The 23,419-nt window shown below is 40.5% G+C and overlaps 1 protein-coding gene across 3 annotated transcripts in view; it reads right to left on the bottom strand.

The window, feature by feature from the left end:
* The window catches only part of LOC134189847 (kinesin-like protein klp-3), a 31,742-nt gene extending 10,857 nt beyond the window's left edge, over positions 1-20,885 (bottom strand). For all 3 annotated transcript variants that reach the window (XM_062658244.1, XM_062658250.1, XM_062658256.1), the window contains exons 1-11: positions 20,295-20,885; positions 17,257-17,441; positions 17,128-17,190; positions 16,927-17,070; positions 7,986-8,099; positions 7,807-7,921; positions 6,424-6,503; positions 6,298-6,369; positions 6,158-6,235; positions 5,816-6,001; positions 5,643-5,759 (exon numbers count right to left, since the gene is read on the bottom strand). In XM_062658244.1, coding sequence (XP_062514228.1) covers positions 5,643-5,759; positions 5,816-6,001; positions 6,158-6,235; positions 6,298-6,369; positions 6,424-6,503; positions 7,807-7,921; positions 7,986-8,099; positions 16,927-17,070; positions 17,128-17,190; positions 17,257-17,441; positions 20,295-20,826 — 1,686 coding nt within the window. In that variant the 5' untranslated portion in view covers positions 20,827-20,885. The remainder of the gene's footprint in view (positions 1-5,642; positions 5,760-5,815; positions 6,002-6,157; positions 6,236-6,297; positions 6,370-6,423; positions 6,504-7,806; positions 7,922-7,985; positions 8,100-16,926; positions 17,071-17,127; positions 17,191-17,256; positions 17,442-20,294) is intronic.
* Between the last annotated feature and the right edge of the window lie 2,534 nt (positions 20,886-23,419).

Below are 23,419 nucleotides of genomic sequence, written 5' to 3'. Positions count from 1 at the left end.
GATGTGTGTGTGCACCAGAGTCTTCATTCACGGCTCTTGCATGCACTTAGTGCCTCTAGTGTGCACTTAGCCGCCAGGAGAATATTACACACGCATAATCAGCATTGGTCCACTTAGCATAACCAATTACTGCTAAACCAATCAGAATTTACAACCGACATTCCGGTTCTAAGACACTGATTGGCTTAGAAGGCTGTTTTCCAAAATCATTTTAGTACCGTTCTGGTCCAGACTAGAGTTTGCAAGCTTCACGCGCTATCTGGTCTGGAGTTCAAGGCTAAGGAAAGCTGTACACATATTCTACTACTTTTTGTTAGTAATACAAGTGCAAATAAGGCGTAATACTTCTGGTCTAAGCAAACTGCATGTGCTAAAAAAGGTTATATACTAATTACTCTGCACCAAAACAGTATTTTAGTAAACATACATGAACAAATTAATTATCTATTGAAGACTTTTATTTCTATATCACACACTATACTACATAAAAAATTTACAATCAATGGTTTGTGGCCCAATCTACTACTACTACTACACAGTTATATTACAGCCCTAATAAGCAACAATGACTAAGTACACTTCCATAAATTGACAGCTATGTCCTTCACACTCCCAAACTTTACTTAAATTAATCTACTGCACACATCCAAGCCAAAAACAGAATGCAAAAGACAGACCAGCATGCACATAGAGACAGAAAAACAACTAAACAAACACACACAAACAGACGGACATCAAAAAGACAAACTGCACCACAAAAAGATAGGGAAAGCATCATGTACGTCTTAGCAGGGTAGAGTAAAGCCTTATCGTGCTATCATTTCTGTTGTTGTTGTTGTTGTTGTTATTATTCTTATTGTTGTTGTTGCTGTTGTTGCTGTTTGCCTTTGTAATAATTGTAGCAGAAACTACACCATGCCACAAGTACAATAGAAACAAATATCGTCGTCGTCATTTTCAAGCTTTACATAAAAAACACAGGCTAAAGTCCGTTTCAGAATTAAAGTCACCTCTGCAGTCACAACCAAAATTGGGCTGCTGAAGCGTAACCCTAGAACAGACTGAGGTCATACAGGTATCATTGGAAAGCTCTACGTTTGCTTTATTCAATTATGCATGCCTCTCATTTGTAGGATGCTTTTCACCGAAGATAAGTCAAGTTATGTGGATGCTTTACACCGGAGATACGTCAAGTTATGTAATGCTTCCGACAAAATAATGACATAGAAGGTGGAGTGTTGTCAATCATGTATCATTCTAATTGCATACCTACTAGATTGGTGTTGTCCTAATAGTAACTAGAAACAGCTTGAGAATGTAATCTGCACGCTAGGTACAGCCACTAAGACTCTCTATCGCTTTCTACAGCACCAACTATTCTGTTCTGCGTAGTTTACTGGCAAGTTATTGGAACAGCAGTAATGAGACACCGCTACAACAATAGGGCATCCGGTACATTATAAGGTTATAGGTATCTTAAGCCACTACCCAAAGCCAGAGGTAACTATAATTCTGAAACAAACTTTAGTATTCATTGAGATGATATTCTCATTGATTTGGTGGGATGAAGAACTGACTCGATTTTCAACAAGTCTCTTCAGCTGCGGCTTCTAAATGAGGGAGGCTTCTATTTAAGGGCAGCCACTATTTGAAGAAATACGGTAATAGTATACTACCATTAGAAAGTAACTTGGTAGCAGGAAATACAGCTAAAGTATGTCCCCACCACATTGTCAGAAAGAAGCTCAAAAAACACCAAAGAAGATACTTGAAACAAATTAAATTCAGTGGAAAATAAAAATTACTGTCAGCTCATAGTTCTCAGGAACACGCTGAAACCAATTTCAAATTAACAAAGACAAAATATAAACCACAGCATTTCAATAAGTGTTTACATAGTTCCACTGACAAGCAGCAACCTAAAAAGTAGACAGACAGACAGACAGACAAGCAGACAGACAGACAGACAGACTAACTCATTAGCATAGCGAGATTAAATCGTCAAAATGTAGTTTGTTCAGTGTAATTTTGTATGCTTCAAGACCGCAATGGTCTTGTTGTGTGAGGTTGCTCATGATGTAAACGTTTGATTTAAATGGAAAACACATGTATTGAGACAGACAGACAGACAGACATTATCCAGAGTTGATTAACTAACAAGTGTGATTATGGAAGACCATTAGAAATACATGGCAAAGATGCAGATGGTTTCCATCTTACAACTTGTAAAACTGGTGGTGGGCCAGTATGGACTCACAACTCAATGATGTCTGTATGGTCAGAATGTTTGAGTTCACTTCACTTACCACACAAATGTGAACCTAGAGAAAGATATGTGAATTCCAACAACCGCCCAGATATTCATGTGGCTGATTCTGAAACTGGTTCAAACATAAAACTTGATGTGGCACTAGCTCATCCGTGGGCTGCAGACATTTTGGCTCTTGCATCTACAACTGCAGGGAGTGCGGCTGTGAGAAGAGAAGAACTTAAATTAAGTAAATATAAAGAGGAAAAACTGCCCGGTGGATATTCTCCATCAGTAGTGCCTGTAGTTTTTAGCAATTTGGCCATTGGGGAGAAAGAGCCACTACCTACTTTAATGCAATTGCAGGTATGTGGAGATATGAGAACAGACAAACAATGTTGCTGAGTTTAAGACACAATGGAGGAGACGATTTTCAATTCAACTGCAACGTTGCAATGCAAGCGTGCTGACAAGAAAACTCATGATGATCGGTTCTGGACCTAAGACCCTTCGTAGAAACAATGACTTTGCACAACTTGTAGTTAAGTAGCTTCTTTAAGTTTTATCCCCCATACGGGGCTACTGTATTATGTAGTAATTATTATGTAGTGGACTTTAGGTTTGCTTTTACAGTTTGATGGAAATTTCATTGTAATAAAAATATATGTACTGACAGACAGACAGACAGACAAATTGACAGAGGCCAAGTGATGACACAAGTTTTATCATCTTTTCTGAGATTGCAATACATGTGATGGAAATGTATTCTGGGTCCAGTCCTTTAGTTTACCTAATGGACAATGTCTCAATGGTGCTTTCATCTGAGGAAGGCATCCATCAAGGGGACCCCCTTGGGCCAGTGCTCTTCTCATTGGGTATTCACAACATTCGGACTACCATACAATGCAAGTTCCAATACATTGTTGTCCTTGCTTATCTGGATAATGTGATCCTGTTGGATCATCACTCAATGTGCTCGACGCTTTTGCATCCTTAAAAAAGCAAGAGTTAGGCAATGTCGGACTTTAATTCAAAACAGAAGTGTGAGCTGTAATGCCCATTGCCTTCTGCAGTACCAGATTTATTGTCAACAGATATGCCTATTTCCCACACAGGAAATAAGATTCTTGGGATTCCTATTGGCAGCCATGACTTCATCTCAATTGTCTGTATTGATGTCGCAAATTCTGACAATGTGTTTTGCCAGCAGTTACCTGACTTGAATGAGCCTTTGAGAGCAATGCTTCTTCTGAGACATTGCCATGCAACCCGACTCAACCATTTGGCCAGCGGAGTTTGCCCGGATAGCTTGCAACCTGTTGCCACTATTCATGATCGACTGACTTAAAAGTGCTTTACAACTTTGATAGGTACCAGAGATTTAACAGCTAGCCAATGGGAGCAGACAACACTCCCCATACGTCTTGGTGGGTTCGGAATGACACTGTTGCAAATTGTCTCCCATTTTGCCTTTGTATCCAGCTGGGGTAATTCCCTGCAGGAGTTACCGAACCGGTTCACATCCCTGGCAGATCATGTCAGGACTCTTTTATCAAATTGTAAGGAGAAGGGAAGCATTGGTTATCAACTGGATCAACTATTGGATGACGACAAGAACCTGTCAGAGGTGGTATCTAACACAAAGAAACTCCAACACAGACTGACAGATAATAACAACCAGATTACAGTTAATGCTTTGATTGACAGCTCATCTCAAAAAGACGCTGCACGTCTGCTGTCTCTGCAGGGTAAGGGAGCTGGGGCTTGGCTCAGTGCTGTACCTTCCTCAAGAAGTTGCGCTATCACCCAACAGTTTTATTTTGGCAGCTTCAATGAGGTTAGGGATTCCTGTCTCCTTTCCTGAGTGGGTCGACAAGTGCGATTGTGGTCGAAATTTAGATATAAAGGGCTCTGACACAGATGGATTCCACCTCCTAACATGCAAGAACGGTGGCGGTCCTGTGTGGACCCATGATTCAATGATGTCAGTATGGTCTGAGTGCTTGAGTTCAGTTCATCTGCTCCACAAGTGTGACCCTAGGGACCGCTCCACACATTCGAACAATCGGCCTGACATCCTAGTTTATGACTCAGAGACAGAATCTAACGTTGAGTTAGACGTGGCACTGGCTCACCCATGGGCATCAGACATCTTACCTCGTGCAGCTACAACTGGAGGAAGCGCGGCAATGAGAAGGAAGCAAATCAAGGAAAACAAGTACGCCCAGGAACGACTACCCGGTGGATACTCGCCAACAGTCGTGCCTCTTGTATTCGAACATTTCAGCCATTGGGGGGAGAAAGCGTCTGAGTACTTAAAGGTCCTCTCTGCTTTGTGGAGGGATGACAATGGACGATCTAACATTGCTGAGTTCAAAACACACTGGAGACGACGATTTTCGATCAAGCTGCACCAATGCAATTCAAGTGTGATCTCTAGGAAGATGGCAGCAATTTCAGCTGGACAAAAATCTTGCAGTGTCCTTGACGAATATCAATTTGTTTTAAAGTAAGAGGTTACATGTATTCTGACCCCCCTATGGGGTCATCTGTTGTAGCCTTAAGTGTTTGTTGTTGATTTAGAGGAAATTTACTTAAAGACTAGCTCTTAAGCTCTTGACGGAAATTTCTTTGAATTTGAAATATATGTATTTGACAAACAGGCAAACAGACAGACCGACAGACAGACAGACAGACAGACAGACCGACAGACAGAAAGACAAGCAAAACAGACAAAAATCAGACTAAGAATAGTTTTTTTTGTAAATTATTAATTTCATGATTTTTGTAAAATTTGCATAAAATCAACTCAAATTACTTAGTAACCTTTGTAGTCCAAAAATTCATCAATACTTAGATTTATTGATTTAATAGTCATTCTATTAGGTGCACAAGAGTGAAGTTCACTTGGCTCATTGGACTATGTAAACTACAAACAAATCACTAACATAGAGAGCAGCAATACCGGCACTCTTCCTTTGCAGGTGCAGATACAACGCTATCTAAACAATTATCTTCATTGTTTGGGTTGAGCAGAAACTCCTTTCTCGGCCCACAGGGTAGTGTCCATTGGCTTTTGTAAGTCAAGAATCAGACATAGCGAGACCAAAGTAGATGTAGGTGTCAGCAGGTCCTTACCTAAATGTTGATTAAGCCTCGTTGTCACTTCCACGCACTTGTTCAAGACACACGAGGAAAGTTTACGAACATCTATTTCTTACGAAGTAGAGTTTACGAAGTTTTCTACTTACAAAAATTTATTGTTTTACAGTAATTTAGATAACGTTCTATGTACTTGTATCAGTAGAGATGTAACAACACAAACACCAAGAGAATGTACCGGTTCATTGCCATGCATCAATTAGCATGGTTTGCATATATGATCGACTCTTACCTGATTGTACAGCAATTTTCTTTGAAGACATTCTTTCCTGTACAAATTTCTCAGCTCATCCATCTCACTTTGTGCTCGTTTACCAATGCCTCCTATCTCTTTCGCTGTGGTCATAGACTAAATTACAGCATTACAACTACATTGAGCAGCTAGTCTAAACATGTAGCACATACTTTATTCAGGAGAATTCTCAATGCATCAAAGTGTTTAGAAATGCTTTGTCGCATTGCCAACAAAGATGTCTTGACTGATCGAACTGATGTTTGAACAACAATATAACTGGATCTGTCAACATGAAGCCTTGCAACTTTTTTATGCTTAGCTGTCTGTGCAGCCTGCATTGCAGTTGTCAACCGCTTCTATCAACAAACAGAAACAGCACAGAAAGATTATAAGGCAATACCACACAAGTCAAAAACCAGACTTAAACTTCAAAAGTCCATAAATGTTGCATGTTAGATACAATAATAGTTGTGTCAATTAATGCTTTAAATGGAAAACTCTGTGCTACCAACCGCTTGTTCTCGTTCTCTATACACTGCAGCTGATCGCTCTAGTTCTGACCTCTCCAAGTTCTCTCGAAGTTCAGCAATCTATCATCCAAACAAAAATGTCAACACATCCAGCTACCTTTTCTACATGAGCACAGCCTCACTGTATCCTCCATCCAAACAATCTGTTGTTCCAGTTCCAATTTATATGATTTGAGAGACTCAAACTGAGCTGTCTGCAACAAAGCTGCATAATCAAAACAAACTGAATCACATGTATAAACAGTTACCTTTTCATCTAGCTTCTCCTCTAACTGTACAACAGCTTTTTGTGCTGCACTGTTGTCATCAAGCCAGACATCTAAAGCGTCTACAAAACCAAACTCTTTGTTCATACATACAAAGCTAAGCAATTATTGTCTACTGCTTAAACCAACTGTTGAACAAACTAATTTACTCCTACTAGCTTGTTTTCTGTTTCAATCACTGAGACATAATTAACTTCACGTGAGAGCAACTGCCCTCGATAAGCAGCAGTTATCAAAAGAAGCATACTCATTCAGTCATTCAATAAGAGTGTGCTTCATATAGCTAAGCAGTTCTGCATAAACTCTCCTTGATTGACAATATAGTTACTGAGCACTCTATGACCTAAAGTCTGTTTCAGCATTCAACTCACCTCTGGCTTTGGGGTGTGGCTTAGGATACCTAACACCCTATAATGTACAACATCCCTATTGCTGTAGCAATCCTTTTAGGTGTCCCATTATCGCTGTTGCAATACCTTGCTTTACTACGCAGTACAAAGCCGATGGTGCTGTAGAAAGCAATAGAGAGTGTTAGTGGCTGTACCTAGTGTCGATTACATTCTCAAACTGTATCCAGTTACTATTTAGAAAACGTACCAAAATAACAGGTGGTATGCAATTAGTAGGATACATGATGGACAATTAAGACTCCACCTTCTATCTCATTATTTTACCGGAAGCATTACATAAGTCGACCTATCTCTGGTGTAATATGTGTCCTGCAAATGAGAGGTGTGCGTAATTGAATAAAACAAACATAGAGCTTTCCAATGATACCCATATGACATCAGTCTGTTCTATGGTTACGCATCAGCAGCCCACTTTCAGTTGTGACTGCAGAGGTGACTTTAATTCTGAAACGAACTTTAGTTTCTCAAGAACCAATCAGTAGATTTCTTATGGTTAGGGGCACCAATGATTATTGATGTATCCCTTACTTCTACAACAAACAATAGTTCAACTGCAAACCAGCAGCAAAATGAAGGACATCACTGCATGCTCTGACTTCCTATCCAGCCAAAATACTTAGATCAATGTAGAAATTCAATTCAATTATTGCATCTAGTGACCAATCTTCTAAAGGCCAGCAGCCAGCTGATGCTGTTGCTACTTTATAGAAGTTGACTTGATATTCAACCAAAAAGTTAAATAACTAATAGTCTTTTGAACCTCTAAAGTGTGCTCCTCCTGCAAAGGTTGCAAAACTTGCAAAACTGCTCATCTCCAACAAGTCCCTGTCAACTAAATATATACTGAATTTGAATAAATTGATATGAACTACCATATACTTAATTATTCCTAAACCTCAGAATATAATCTGAATCCAACATCTAACATCTGAAGCAATCAATCCCATCATCTTACTTTGATCCATTTCTTGTACTGCTGTATAGTTAGCAATGCAGTCATCCAGGTGGTAATTGCTTGCACGGATTGCAGCAATAATACTTCGAACATCCTTCCAGGCAGGTAGTACTGACTGTTAAACGTATATGCATAATCAACAACATTGCGTCAAATTGATTGTGGTACTCAGAGCTAACCTGAATATGCCTAATCATCTCTTCAATATAGGAAATATCCTTTTCCCAACTGAGAGGCATTTTCAACCATGATCCAGATATTTCATGAAAGAAACATGCCACGTTTCTTTTTTTCTACAGTTACACAAATGAATACAACAGTAAAAATGTAAGCCTATCTTCATGACCTCCATAGCTACGCATTTGATGCACAAACATATACCAGCTGGCAAATTTAATTAAGTCATGTCCATACTTTAGCATTAGTGCATGTAAAGTTGTAAACCAGTTTTTCTCTGTGCTTATCTGCCCACATGCCTGTTTGTCTATGCATCTAATATCTACACATGCATATTTCTCAATTTGTACCTAACTGTGCCTTTGGCTGGCCATCCCCCATTATCTGTATTTGTAAGACCTTTATGGATCAAGACACTGATACCTGTAATTTCTACTAAGAAGAGAAGACAGAAGATAACAAGCAGAAAAACACATACTTGCTATCCAAAACTGCAACACGGCTAAACCTATAAGTCATATTGATACAAAGAACCATTTAGCTGTCCATTCTAGTGACAACACTCAAAATCTGTCCCTGTGCTAGCAGCACCGATGATTTCAGTTGTAATGTTTTAGGCACACAATAATTACCATAGACGTAGGAACCACGGGAGCCATAGCCCCTTAATCAGCAGCCTATGGTCATTATATATAAAATAGGTCATCGTGAAAACAAGATAGAAATGGAAGAAACCGAGGAGCTCCACTAATGGCATCCAAATTGGCCCCATCCTGAATACCGTTCCTACCCTCTGAACTACTTACTGTACAGTAATTTATCTTTCTGCAATAATGTCCATATAATATTATACACGCATAAATTCACAAGCCATATACCTCACACATGTACACCACCATACCACCACACATTCTAACAAACTGACATTACACACCAAAGGCCACAACATGCTAGCTTCTACAAAAAAGAATTTGGTGCCTTCAATTAATGGCACTCACAGTCACTTATTACAGCACCTTTGTCTGTACTTCTCTCTGTGACCAAGAGTGTTTATACCATACTCACACGAGTATGACTCCTCCCCAGTGGTTCATCAGGATCAAGAGCAAAGTATGAAATATGGTCTTGCTCAAGAAATGACATGTCTAGGTGATAACATCACCCATTATTGATTAAATTAAGCATCCCTGTCAGACTATCATAGAGGTTAATTAAACAACCTTGAAGTCTCGCACTATAGTTGTGTGTCAGCAACACTCGTAATAGACCATATTTCATCCATGTTCACTATGTTGCGAAGTATGTAATACCCTGAAAGAAGAAATTTGTGCGGAAGAAAAATTCGTGCGATTTTGTGCGATCACAAGCACATCACACAAAATAAATTCTACATATATTTTCCATTGCATACAAATTTAGATGGGTCGGCCTTATTGTCGCACAAATTAATTCCACACACGTAGTGATGTTTCTAGAAAAGGCACAATTTTTTCCCACACAAATTTCTTCTTTCAGGGTAGTTTCTCTCACGCAACCAGATGATCTGCAGACGAAGCTGAGTAGGTCATCCTCCAGGTATGTCTCGGGAAGTGCCTGCAACTCTTTCCACCCCATTCCCACGTTAAAGCATCTCTTCCAGTTCATTAGCCGTACATAACTTTCTTAATTAACTGAAGCGACAATGTCGAATACCCTAGCTACTCGCCTACCCTCATCAACTAGTGCAGTCTTTGAACCAGGTTGGCCAAAATGGTGCTCTCTTGCAAAAATTCATAAACCTGATCATCAAGCTGCACACTTATCAGCTCTCTGCCCCCATGCATATTGCTCCCTTTGTTTCCTCTTGGCATTGCATCGTATTATCTTCGGCATCAGCTGTCGCCTATCAAGATTACAAGATAAATTATAATGAAGTAAAGATAGAGCAATTTGCAGTTGCTTGATATCATCGAAACAACTCCCAATTAACACCAATTACAAGGGTCTAAGGTGTGAAAATCTTTACCTAGAATGATGGGGGATGAGAGTTTGCTCAAAACCTAGGCTATACTCGCGTGAGTACGGTAATATCAATTTTAATAATATAAAAAGTCCCTGTACTTGAGCATGCCACAGTTAACTACAACTAATGCTGAATTCTTTCACATTCCTCAGAAATTTCTTTGCTAAAATAGATTGGTCTTGTTCAGAGTGTTCGTTTTCATTGAACACATTAAGTCATTCTTTGCAATTACAAGCACTATAGTTTATCTGAAAAACTAAGACTTTTGCAAATTAGCCAGCCTGGAGATACTCTCAATTTACTCTTCTAAAATAACAAACTGTTCCTGCATGCTGAGTTACACATGCTGCTTGAGACTTCACCATTTTTAAGTTTGGATGTAAATTGCTAAGTACATCATTACACAATACACCTCACCTATTACAGTAGCTTGCTATGTTTCTGATAAACTTCACTTATAGCAGCTTTTACACATGAGGTAATACAATCCACTTACACATGTAACCAACCATTCATCGATCTGCTTGTCTACTGGACTATATATGCAAATTCTCATGTTTGTGTATTTGATCTGTCTGTCCTGTGTGTCTTAAGCCTGGTTCATAATACACCTCGCGTCGCAACGAGGCGTCTCACATCAAAGGATGCCGTTTCCGACGCGACGGCCTGGAATAGGAAAAAATTCTATCCAACACATCGCGTCGCGTAGGAAACGGCATCCTTTGACGCGAGACAACGCAACGCGATGCAAGGTGTATTGTGAACAAGGCTTTACTGTCAGTATGTCTGTTTGCCTGTCTGTTTGTCTGCCTAAACCAGAACAGTCTGTTATAATAAAGATACGTAGATTGATAACTGGTTATTTGTGCAATGCTAAATTTGTGTGCTTTCTGGGAATTTGGCCATTTTTTTCATATGCAGAGTATTAATTGTGCGATGCACTTATACATGTGCCAACAAAAAACTAGGAAAAAATGCACTTCAAAGGTAAATAGCTATACTAGCAACATAATCATTGATTGTAAAAATGATGGTAAGTGGGTATAATGAGTGTGGCGATAAATTTGTGTGGTCGACGAAAAACCACACAAATCGCACAAGTAAATCTGGCACACATAATCAGTTATACGGTACATTGACAGCTTACTATTAGCAGTCTATAGTGTTTTGTGATGCAGTAAAATCTATGTATGATTAAAACAGCCACACTGTCTGTCTAGAGAGTTTAGAAGTTACTGTAAAATAAACAAATGTTCATAACCACAAATGTTCGTAAACTGCCGCAAACTCTATTTCGTAAGAAACAAATGTTTGTAAACTTCCCTCATGGCTCTTGAACACATGCATAGAAGTGACAGTGAGGCTCAATAAACATCCGGGTAAATACTTGCCGACGTCCATACTGCGTCCTCAATGTCCTTGATTTCATGGCTTGCAAAAGCCAATTCGTCGACTAAGCACTAGGTTTCCAAACAGGAGTGTCTTGGTGGACTTATTTCTATTCCAGGTTGTGCGGTTAGTCCTGCTATTGCTGCTTACTATGTTAGTGAGTTTTTGGACGTTGTCTGCATAGTCCTATGAGCTAAGCAGACTTTACTCTTGTGCGCTAGTAGAAGAACTATAAAAATAAATAAAATCCAAGTGTTGATGGATATCTGAACTACAAAAGTTAGTAAATTCTTGCAGTTTACAAAATTTACGAAATTAAATAGCTTACGAACATTTGTTGATTTGTAGTATTGAAAGCAAATAATGGTTAATTCCCTGTTCAGATTCAAAGATGCGACTCAAATGCATCAGCGAAACAAATCAAGATTGTCAAAAATGCACCATTAATGACTTCCCCTGTAGAGACATTTTTTCTGTATGTAGTCTAGCTTTAGAAAGATCAATAATGAAACAGTTGGTCAAAAAATATAATATTGATTTGTTTTTAAAAAGGAGCTTAGCTTCTAAAATTCTCATTATATATCCTTGATTCTAACACAATAAATCAATTTGTCTGTCTGTCTGTCTGTCTCTCTGTCTGTGCATTTGTCTGTCTTTTTGTCTGTCTGTCGGTCTGTCTGTCTGTGCATTCGTCTGTCTTTGTCTTTTTGTCATTTTGTGTGTCTGTCTGTCTGTCTTTTTGTCTGTCTGTCTGTCTGTCTGTCTGTCTGTCTGTCTGTCTGTCAATTTCATCTATTGAAACACAAACTCTACGTTACATTTCTAACACTAAATGCAAACAAACTACTGAGTTCAGCTTTAGTTTAATGCAAGCTACTTTGATAGTCTCTATCGTATATGTTCTCATCTACTTCTCCAGGGAAGATGCGAGTCAGCTTGTGGAGGATGACTTTAGCGTTACATCGTTATAAGATTATCGAGAATTTTTCCTCCAAAAATCTCTAAAGTCAGCTTCATTTGCACAGTTCAATGTCTCATGATCTTCTGGGGCTAGTTTGTTTAAATAGTTGGTAGCTTCTGATCCCCCAAGTTCCAAAACGTTTAAATACCAGAGAAGTGAAATTGAGGCTTGATGAATTGCCAGAAAGTTGCTGTTTTTTTCGTATTTAATTATCTTCCTTTCCTCCCTTCTTACTGCAGCAAAACCTTCCTCTAAAGCTGCCTGCCTTACAGTGTCTTGGCTGAAAAGATAAGACATAACTACATCAAGGTCATAGCTACATCCAGAGTTGTACACAACTATGTCTGATCTATTCTCATTTCCAGAGTAGCAATGCCGAGGTTCTTTCTCATGATGAATTTTTAATATATGTAGACAAGTGCTCCATGCATTTACAATTTCATCGTGCTGCTACACATGCCCACCTCCATGTTTGCATGTAAGAAGATGATATTCATCTGCCAACTTGCCACATTCACACTGGATGTTCCAGTTGACAAAAGGTGCGGGTATGTCCAACCTCAAAGATGCTGCCAAACTAAATTCGTCGTGTTTAAGTGCAAGAATCTCTTCAGTAGAAATGGCTTCCAGCCATGACCCAGCTCCCTTACCTCTTACTGATCTAAATTTAGCTGCAGCTCTATCTGATTGTGAAATCGCAGTTTCCAAATAGAAATTTGCATTTGCCTCATGTAGTTGACTAGATAGCTTTTGTTGTAATTTCCTGGGCTGTTTGACAAACTCACTTATATGTTGACAATCATCACAACCAGTAAATTTGACAGCTTGATGAATATCGGCCGAGATCTTCAAGATATTATCTGTTGGAAGCAACAGTGATACATCGTTAGTCAAGTACGGGAACCTAGTAGGCAAGCTTGACAGTGCATGGATCCAACATCCTAAAATATACTGTGAGCCCAACTTGCTACAATGGCAATGCTTGATAACTCTTCTGTTGATATCAATCCAAAACCTCCATGCTTGATTTTTGGAGTAGCTTGTCTCCACTTGCACTCATCAACTGACTCTAACTTCAAATTATCGTTAAATGTAGTTCTAGTCAATTCATCATAGATCTTTGCAACAGGTTGAAGACAAGAAAGAACAACTGATCTAGCTAGTGGTTTATCCTTGGTATGGCAATGTCGCAGAAGTATTAGTGCACTCTGTGAATCATCCAATTCAGTTAACTTTGTGCATAGATCTTGGCCAGACTTAGAAATCTCAACACATTTTGACTCCACATAAACCTGGACTTCCAATTGGTGTTTCTAGTATTTCTGTGCCATCAATTACCACTGGAATTTCAACCTGGCTATCAAAAGACCCACTTGGATAATAGAGCTCACACTTTCTATCACAACTAGCTAGATGTGTTTTCTCAAATGATGCTTTGATATCTGATAAAACAGACATACAGCAATTTGATAGTCCTACGACATAGATGTCATCAAGGTAAGTAAGCCAGGATGGTTACATTAGGATGTTGCTGCTGTAGCAAAATTAAAGGAGATTCGAATGGATTGCTGTAGCAAAGAGAGCTGGTCCCAATGGGTCACCTTGATGAATTCCTTCCTCTGTCTGTCTGTCTCTGTCTGTGCGTCTTTCTGTCTGTCTGTCTGCCTGTCTCTCTGATATTTGATGTATGATGGATCAACCACAGAGGTGGACATAAGCATGGCTCACCCTTGGAGCAAAGGTATCCTAAATAGAGCATCTAAAGAGGCAGTCTATGCAGCTGAGAGGCGTGAGATGAGAAAGAAATGCAAATACGAAACTCTGTCAGTTCAGGATGGCATCAACACCTAACTTAATTCCTCTGGTCTTTGAAAACTTTTGGTTCTGGGGTCAAGAGGCTAAAAACTTCCTGAGCTCACTCTCGAAGAAATCAAAAGATTCGGAAGGCAGAGGTACTGAAGCTGACGTCAAGGCAAGATGGCGTACACAGATTTCTATAATTATTCAGAGATATAATGCTAGAATTATATTAAAATAGATAAGTAGATTGCATGTAGGTGAGATACATGATTTTTTCTTTGATGTAGATATTCAGCACTATGTTCATTAGGATAATAGCTATGACTTCAGACATTTCAGTAGTTTTGTTAATGCTTAGAATGCTTTCATTTTTGCAATTGTTACATTTACAGTTTGGGAGAGTATAAAAAAATCTGTCTGTCTGTAAACAGATTCTCAGTTCCCATACTATCGTCTGGTGTTGATATCCTTGGGCGCCTATTGGCAATGATTCTTATGTCCAGTCTAGATGTAGCAAATCAGCGGCTGCAGATGAAGGCATTTGTTCTCAGCTGTTCAACTTGAATAATCCTCAAAGTGCACTTCTCTTACTGCAGTACTGTCAAGTGCCTACACTGAATCATTTAGCAAGGTGTGTGCCTCCTCCAGTTTTACACCAAGCTTCTCACATTCATGATCAGCTATCAAGAGATACTTTCGCAGCAATATTGGGGTTGAGTGCACTTGACAAGCTGATATGAAAGCAAGCATCTCTTAAGATCAAGTTGGGAGGTTTTGGTATTACAAACTTGACACAAATCTCTGCTGCTGCTTTTGTGGGTTCATGGTGCTATTCAATGAGCACGGTTCCTCAAAGATTTCCGTTTAGAATAGATCTATGTACAGCCTCAACTGTGCGAGTCCACCTCCATTCTATCAGCATCTTTGCAAGGCAATAGCAAGCCTTCCTTTCACCTTAGGATCAGATCGAGAGACACTCAGTCTTTGTCTGGGCTTATGGCAAATCCAGTAAACTCCAAAATCACCTGAGCTCGGATATTGCTGAAGGGAATGCAGCAACATGTGTTATGCAAGAATCCTCTGTCAAACATGCCGCAAGAATAAGGTCATGTCAGGGACGTGGAGCAGGATCATGGCTTCAAGCTATTCCTTCAGCACCAAAATTTGTTCTGAAGTCCTCAGAATTTCGTGTCGCAGCAATTTTGAAAATTGGTATACCTTTACCATATTCCCAGATTGTTACCAAGTGTGATGATTATCATCTATTGACCTGCAAGTTTGGCAGTGGCCCAGTATGGCAACACAATACAATCGTGTCAACTTGGGCTAAACGTTTAGACGAGTTAAATATTCCTCATCAAGTTGAGCCAAGAAATAGGTATACTGACTCTGAGAACAGGCCGGATATAACAACATATGATCCCACTGGACACTTGACAAAAGACGTGGACATTTCACTTGCTCGTCCACATTCTTGTGACACCGTACAATCAGCTGCCAAAATATCAGGCTATGCAGCTGAGTTGAGAGAAATATGCAAAATGACAAAATATGGTCAACAGCAGTCTATAGCAGAATCTGATACAACATGTATTCCACTGGTATTTGAACACTTCGGCTTTTGGGGCCCTATGACTGAAGACTATCTCGATAAGATCTCCAAACTTTCAAAAGATGCAAATGGCAAAAGCAACGAAACAGACTTTAGAGATAGATGAAGAAAGCAACTGTCTGTAGTTGTACAGTCTTGCAACTCTCGTGTGATTTTAAAAAGTTGTCGAAGTTGTCTAAGTGCAATTTTGATGACTTTCTGTATGATAAAAACGTTCAACATTTTGTTCATTGACTGTTATTGTTATGCATACGTAAAGTTAGCGATTGTTATTGGTAGAGTAAGAGTTCAAATATAACAATCTGTCTGTCTGTCTGTCTGGTTGGCTCTGTCTGTCTTTCGGTCTGTCAATTCAGTCTTCACCTTCCCCATCAAACAGAACCAAGACATCAATACATCAATACTAAAGACCGTCCAGACATTACAATGTTTGATCCAAATACTGGACAGAAATTTTGGATATTGATGTGTCCCTAGCTCATCCACGGAGTCCGGACGTTATGAGAAGGGCTAGCAAGGAAAATGGTCATGCTGTCGTGACAAGAGAAGAAAAGAAAATGAAAGAATATTTAGAAGAGCTTTACCAGGAGGATATGTATCAAGATGTGTCGTGATAGAACATTTTGGGAGGTGAGGCACAAAGGCAGAGTATTTTTGCAGCATTTGTCAAAACAGCAAATCCAGAAGCCAATTTTAATGCTTCCATGTTCATGTCGTATTGAAGAAAAAGATTTTCTGCAATTCTACAAAGATGCAATGCCAAAGTTATCCTTAGAAAACTTTCAAAACTGTCACCTAATCATGGTGATTTAGATAAATTATTTGATTTTGACATTTAAAGCCAAGACCATTAGTTAATTTAAAACTTTGTTGTTTGCAAGGACTGGCTTGCTTTCACTAATTCATAGCATATGCACTAGTAAAGTCTATATGAGAATAAAGTATCTGTCTGTCTGTCTGTCTGTTGTCTGCCAATACATATATTTTTCGTAAATGAACTATAGTACTATAGCAATAGCTAAGCTACGTGTCCATTACATCTAGTACATACATAAACTGGTTAAAACTACAATGCACACTACATACGCACTAAATACACATCGACTGCCTGTCTGCCTGTTTGTCAGTTTTTTGTTCATTCATTGCACATTTCTGTATGCAGTTAAGAAAACTGCTGACCTCAAACATGTATGTAAGTATTTCTCCTTTTGTAGGGTGATGAAATACATTTGTCCTACCATCATCAAGAGAGTCCACCGGTGGCAGAGACGAAAAGGCTGCCATATTACCAACTGTACGTGGTTTGATGTCACCAGAAGCAACCTGTTGCAATAAAATATCTTATTCTCTATAACAAGCTAACACTTAGAAGTTTCTCACTGGATTTTCAAGACTTTGAACTTGGCCACGACTCAGCCAAGAGTCGGGAAGTCTCTTCCACTCCTTGCTCAAAAACAAAGCAAACCAATATCAAGATCATGCTACAAACTACTACAGAAAGCAATATACGTTGGTGTCCCAGTCAATGTAATATCGCCTGCCATTTTCTTTCACATAAACTGTAAACTGTTCTCCACTGTCCATGGTAAATAACTCAAATACATCTGTTCCTTTCACAGGCCGGAAAGACTGTTTATTAGAAGAAAAGTCTGTCTCATCTGATGCTACATCATGATCATTTGCTGTTTTACTACCTGCAAGACAATAAACACTTGTAAGTAAATCAATGTGCAATTACTGGAACTTCAATGGTAGCCTATCAACTCATGATGCTAACTTCAATAAAAATAAATAGACGCATTTACCAGTAAAATTGGAAAAGTTCATGACTCTACCTAATGTTCCTTCAGAAGAAACAAAGGGGCCACAAGACCTCACATAAAACTTTTTTTGCTCTCCTGGCTAAAGTCAAAAGAGCAAAGAGAAGAAATACAAATAGATAGTGCAATGCAGCATCTGCATTTGCTCATATTTTGCTTTGGTGCCATGGAACAGATTGATGGCTTGGCACTGACCCTAACAGGGGAAAGAGACACTTCTGGTCTTCCTGATTCATGGACTATAAGTGGGTCAAGTTCATGTTTATGACAGTGAGCATGACAGTGAGCGTGCACCTTGCCGTCATCCAGTAGCTCCAGCAATGAGACAACATGCATACAACAATGCAGACAACTTCCACGTCCATGCTCCATAAACTCGTAGACTGCAGCTCTAATGTTCATTTCTTTATTAGATCTTCTAACTTGATCTTCTGACACCTTCAGCTTTCTGAAATTCTTGCCAGCAGAATACCTATTCAAACTGTACCAGCAAAGTAGAAATGCACACAGGAACTCTTTCTACCAAATTCATAATTAAGCCATCCACAATAAAATTAAGCCATCCACAATAGAATTAAGCCATCCACAATAGAATTAAGCCATCCACAATAGAATTAAGCCATCCACAATAGCATTAAGCAGTCCACAAATATTAGGGGCGCATTTCTTTATTCTCCACCTAATTCGGTTGAGCTCACCCAAACTCCATAAACTAATCCAGTGGGACGGTGGATTACTTCGTGGAGTTAGGAAGCCCCATAAAAAACCTTCATGCGATCGCATGAGATTCACATGCGAGTCTCTTGCAAATGTCGTTTACGCATGCAAATCAGCCAATTTCGCATGCGGAGACTAGCTCGCAATGCATTACGCATAAGTTCCACTTGCAAAGGTGATGCGTTTGCACGAATTACAATTTCGCATGGGGAGGCTCTAGCTCGCAATGCGTAATCATGAGTTCTGCATGTAAAGAAGCGATCCACTCACACAAGTTCTGCAAGTGTTGCAACACTTGCTAGATCTACGTACACCACTTCGGATAGACCTCTAGTATACTGTTGCACTTTTGTAAGAACATGACTTGATTATACCAATACTCAATTAGTGACTGAACTACCTCAGTCATACCACTATTTATATACTCATAGCCATACACGTACACACAGCATGCACGTGTACATCACATGCATAAGTACACGCATGTGTGCACACTACGCCTACCATATGTGCCGTACAGTCAAACACAATGTAATACACTACATATACGAAGACCTACAAAGTAACATCGTTACCAGATGCTCGCAGATCACACTGGGTTCAGATTTCCCAACTATTCGTGTTGTACCGTAGGTACTCTACACGAATATGTTGAAGTTGAAAGAAAACATGGCAGAACTGCAGACTCTACCAAAGAGTGGGATTTATCTACTGTAGACTAGCAATTAGCGCATTTAGAAACTAATCAGCTACCAACTAGAGGCTCACAAGATGTGACCGGTCTGCAACATCCGCAGCTGGATTGAGGAAGATTGAAATGAACCAATCGGAGCCAAGCTCAGAAGGCGGAGCTAAACAGGAACCTTTACTGTAGCCAATCACCATCATGCTCTGTTCACCTATGCAGGCACTCAACTGGCAGTTCAACAGTCTAGCTGTTTTGGCAGTGTAGCGTCTGCGAGTGCAGGAGGACTATGACTTCACAGTCCAGCAACAGTCAAAGACATGTCCTTATACAGAAACAGTACTTTGTCACTCCAGCTCTACTACCTGTCACACTGCATGGTCACCTAGCTAACCACCATAGTTTCTTCATGCTAGAAATAGGATGATGGAGCTGGGACTGAGGCTTTTGAAGCAGATTCGAAAATCCAAACTACTACAGGTGCCCAGACAAGAGTCTTGTCTTTCCTGTCTGTGTTACTGCAACTGCTTCACCAAAAAAATGATGAAATCTCTGAATATAGGCCTACTGCTGAGGTCGCTCACGATAGTGATTCACAACCTAGGCAAGAGAATCATCAGAAACCAAGTAAATATGCAGATTACTGACAACCACAGTGTAAAAAGAAAGCAAAGACACTGTTCTTGTGGAAAACATTTCTAGACTGTGCTTTTCGCTAAGGTTTGCAAATGTCAAATATCAGCTCGTAATTGAACGTTATAGATAGAAATATAATCAGAAATCAAAGAAATCGCAGTCAAATGGTTCTCAATCACGTCTAGAGGCGCATGCTCATGACCAAACCCAGTGCATGCGATTCTCGTGCATTCCGCATGCGATTCTCGTACGTTTTGCAAGCAAATATCTGTACATTCCACAAACAAATATCCATTCATTCCACATGCAAATGAGGTCCAAAGTATGTAAATGAGCTATGCATGTGCGAGTCGACCCTCATCCCATGCATTTTGGATGTAAGTCGCACAAAAAATTTTATAGGGTGAGCTCAACTGTATTAGGTTGTGGAGTTAATTAAAGAAACCCGGTAGAGGTCCACAACCTCAACTGGATTAGGTTGTGGTAGTTTTCTGTGAACATGCATGCAGATTAAAGAACAAATCTGTAACTTGATATTGACTGCAGAAACAAAAGAATTATGTGTCATCGCAGCCCTCCTGACCAGTAATATATTGAGGTCTTTACGCTGACTGATACTATAATCAGGGCTCCATGTGCTAATATCTAGCTGATTAGTATAAGTATTGAATTTACTGTTCCTAGCTTACTTTCAGCCATCGTGTGAAGATCATGAGTGCTGCAAGCCGGTGGACCAGCATTCAAACGACTGAACAGGTCAGCTGTCACTGCGCCAGAAGATCCAATCATAGCTCTTTCATTAGTGAAATCCTTCAACTCTCTATCACGATCACGCATCTCAACACGTCCATCGGTCTTAGCCGCCGTCCGGATACTGTTCTCTGTCTTGTCCGACTGACTAATCGTCACTGTTGGGTTTTCAGTCTCTATTACGTATTTGGTTTTAGGCATCAGACGAGGAGGAGAACGCACACGAGCAAGATAATGAGTCTCGTCGACAGCTCTCCCTGTTTGCAGGTTGGTCGCCAAATGATCTCGAGCTTCAGTGTCGAGAAAGTCGTCGGTTGATTCGTCTGGCGATTGTTTCTCATAGTCTAGATCTTGTGAAGCTGGCGAGGCAATCTCTTCACTGACTATCGATACCTCCTGAACATTGGCAGAGTCTGGGCTCGTATCCCTAGTACTAGTGCTCTGCTTGCTGCTGGACGCGCCAGTGCCCATTATGCGGCAACGGACCTGCACAAACTGCTGCTAGCTACCGTAATCCAACCTGTGTTCAGGTTACCAGAGACAACGTCCGATACCCGTATTACCACGTGACACTTTTGCCAACCTAGTCACGCGAGCCAGACCTTAGGCATACGCGCGAGGAGAACACATCTACAGATTTAGGTGTCAAAGCAAGTATTGGAAATTCTACGGTGCTGCTGATACGACCCAAGTAGGAATCCGGACCGTTCGCTGGCGCATTCGGGAATTCTTATACGGGCTAACCCATTCGCGAATAGTCGCGCGAAATACGAACCCGCGTTAGTTCTAGACATGGCTGATCACCGTCGGGACAGCTTCCTTGAATTTCTTCAGACTCTTTCAGCGAAACAGAACTCGCAATTAATTAGTGAAGAGAAGGCGATGCTAATCCGACGAGTTCTGGCGAGTGGAGATGGAAAGCACGCGCGCGTTGACAGCCCTCGTTTCAGATTCTATGTTCGTAGCAAGGGATTCGCTGTAATTGACCTGCCCGTGCTAGGGCTGAAAGAAGTTCTTTGTGTGCCTGCACCAAAGGTCAGATGTGTATGAATTTCATATTTAGGTTATGCATGTGCATGTGTCGACTGTGTCTGCCTGCCTGCCAGTCTGTTTGTTTGTGTATGACAGGTATGTGAGTCATTGTAATGTCGCTACCTGTATTAGATTAGAAATTAACTTTGCGATTCTTCTCACATCTAGCAGATATCTGCTCGTCTGTTTGCCAACCTAATTAAATAGGAATATGTAAATTACTAGTGTATTTGATGTGGTTATATACTGTATTGTTTGCTATCTTTGTAACAGGGAAGTGAAACAAAGACATCTTTGCTTGGGAACTGGCTAAAAGTAGCCACCGTGTCTGAATTTATGATATTCTCATAACTATACATGAAGGCTCCAGAGTGCACGCTGGATATCGGAAAGTTTTTGCAGATGTATCTTTGGATGGATGAGTGGGTGGTTGGGTGGGGTTGGTATACGGTGGGTGAGTGGGCGGGTGGACGGGTAAGTGGGCGGGTGGACGGGTAGGTGGGTGACGGGTAGGTGGGTGACGGGTAGGTGGGTGACGGGTAGGTGGGTGCACAGGTAGGTGGGTGCACGGGTAGGTGGGTGAACGGGTAGGTGGGTGAACGGGTAGGTGGGTGTACGGGTAGGTGGGTGCACGGGTAGGTGGGTGCACGGGTAGGTGGGTGAACGGGTAGGTGGGTGAACGGGTAGGTGGGTGAGTGGATGGGAGGGTGCACGGACGGGTGGATGGGTTAGTGCACTAAAACCATCGATCTCTGGGAAGGAGAGTACGCATGTAGACGATATTCCCAAGAAGATAGGTATTATGAGGCGCCCCTAAAACCATCCTATTCCTGTATCTGGTAGACGATTCGGGCGACGCCATATATGCCAAGATATCCGGTATATAGAGGATTTGTAGAGCAAGCCGTCGAAGACGTCGGTTGTATATATAGAGGCCGTGGAAGATGCGGTCATTGGAGAAGTACGTACCAACCATCCAAGGAAAGGACCGGTTAGCCATACTTCTTCTCGATCCAAAAAATGGGAAAAAAGAAACGCGGAGAACCCCATGCACAAAGGAACCTGCATGCCGACGAATTAACCCGCGGAGAAACCCACAGAAGAATCAGCGAAAGAACTCACAGAGGAACCCATATAGAGAAACCCGCGGAGAAACCGACCCAAAGAATGCAAGTCCTCCAACACCCAATAGCAGCGCCTATAAGGCAAACTGGAGACCATATACCTCTCAACAGCGACTTCCGTGTATAGTTACATATATATATTGTGGTACCAAAAATTTTGCACTCGAGATTGGAGGACTCTTGTATTCCTCCAACAAGTTGTCGAAGAACAACGTATACAGATAGATCCATCCTTGCTCGAGAAGCCAATACCCTACACATCGGGGCAACGAAAGCCCGACACAAAGGCAGGCGTGTCGCACTCGCACTCATATAGAAGTCCATACTCCTACAGAGAACATCACAGAAGATCTCACCTCCCAGCCAGATATATTTTTGATATAATAGAAGTGAACTTTACACAAAATCCGAATGTTAATTCATATCTCTTGTACAGTTTGTAGCTACAAGTGTATCTTTTGTTGTTAGTGTTGCGTCAGTTGTGTATTTATGATAACTTTGAAACCTATACAGGTCTGATGGCGCGTGAAAATAGACTTGGTAAATTGTCTAAGAGTCTTAGACTGATATCAAATCAATCAATAGATGGAAGACTGCACCAAATCTAGGGTCACAAAACTGTTTATTTGAACGTTCAACCGTTTACCAAAATGCATGGAGACTAAAAGTGATTCATACGGTGATTCGCTTGGGATCTCAAACAGAACAGTCTTGCGGGAAACTGTTGGCGAGCCTATCAGGGAAGCTCCAGATCTATTGCGTGCCATGCAGCCAGCTCTCTTTCTTATGGAGAGCCGTTCATTCTAATAATATCTTAGTGAGCGGGTTCATTCTGGATACTCAAGGTAATTTGTGGCAATCAGTGGACAATGAGACAAGGAAAAGAATCATGGTGTTGTTCGACATGG

The sequence above is a fragment of the Corticium candelabrum genome, chromosome 1 (genome assembly GCF_963422355.1).
Source record: "Corticium candelabrum chromosome 1, ooCorCand1.1, whole genome shotgun sequence".
Lineage (NCBI taxonomy): Eukaryota > Metazoa > Porifera > Homoscleromorpha > Homosclerophorida > Plakinidae > Corticium > Corticium candelabrum.
The sequence above is the reverse complement of the archived record's forward strand: the minus strand, read 5'-3'. Positions and strand labels throughout refer to the sequence as shown.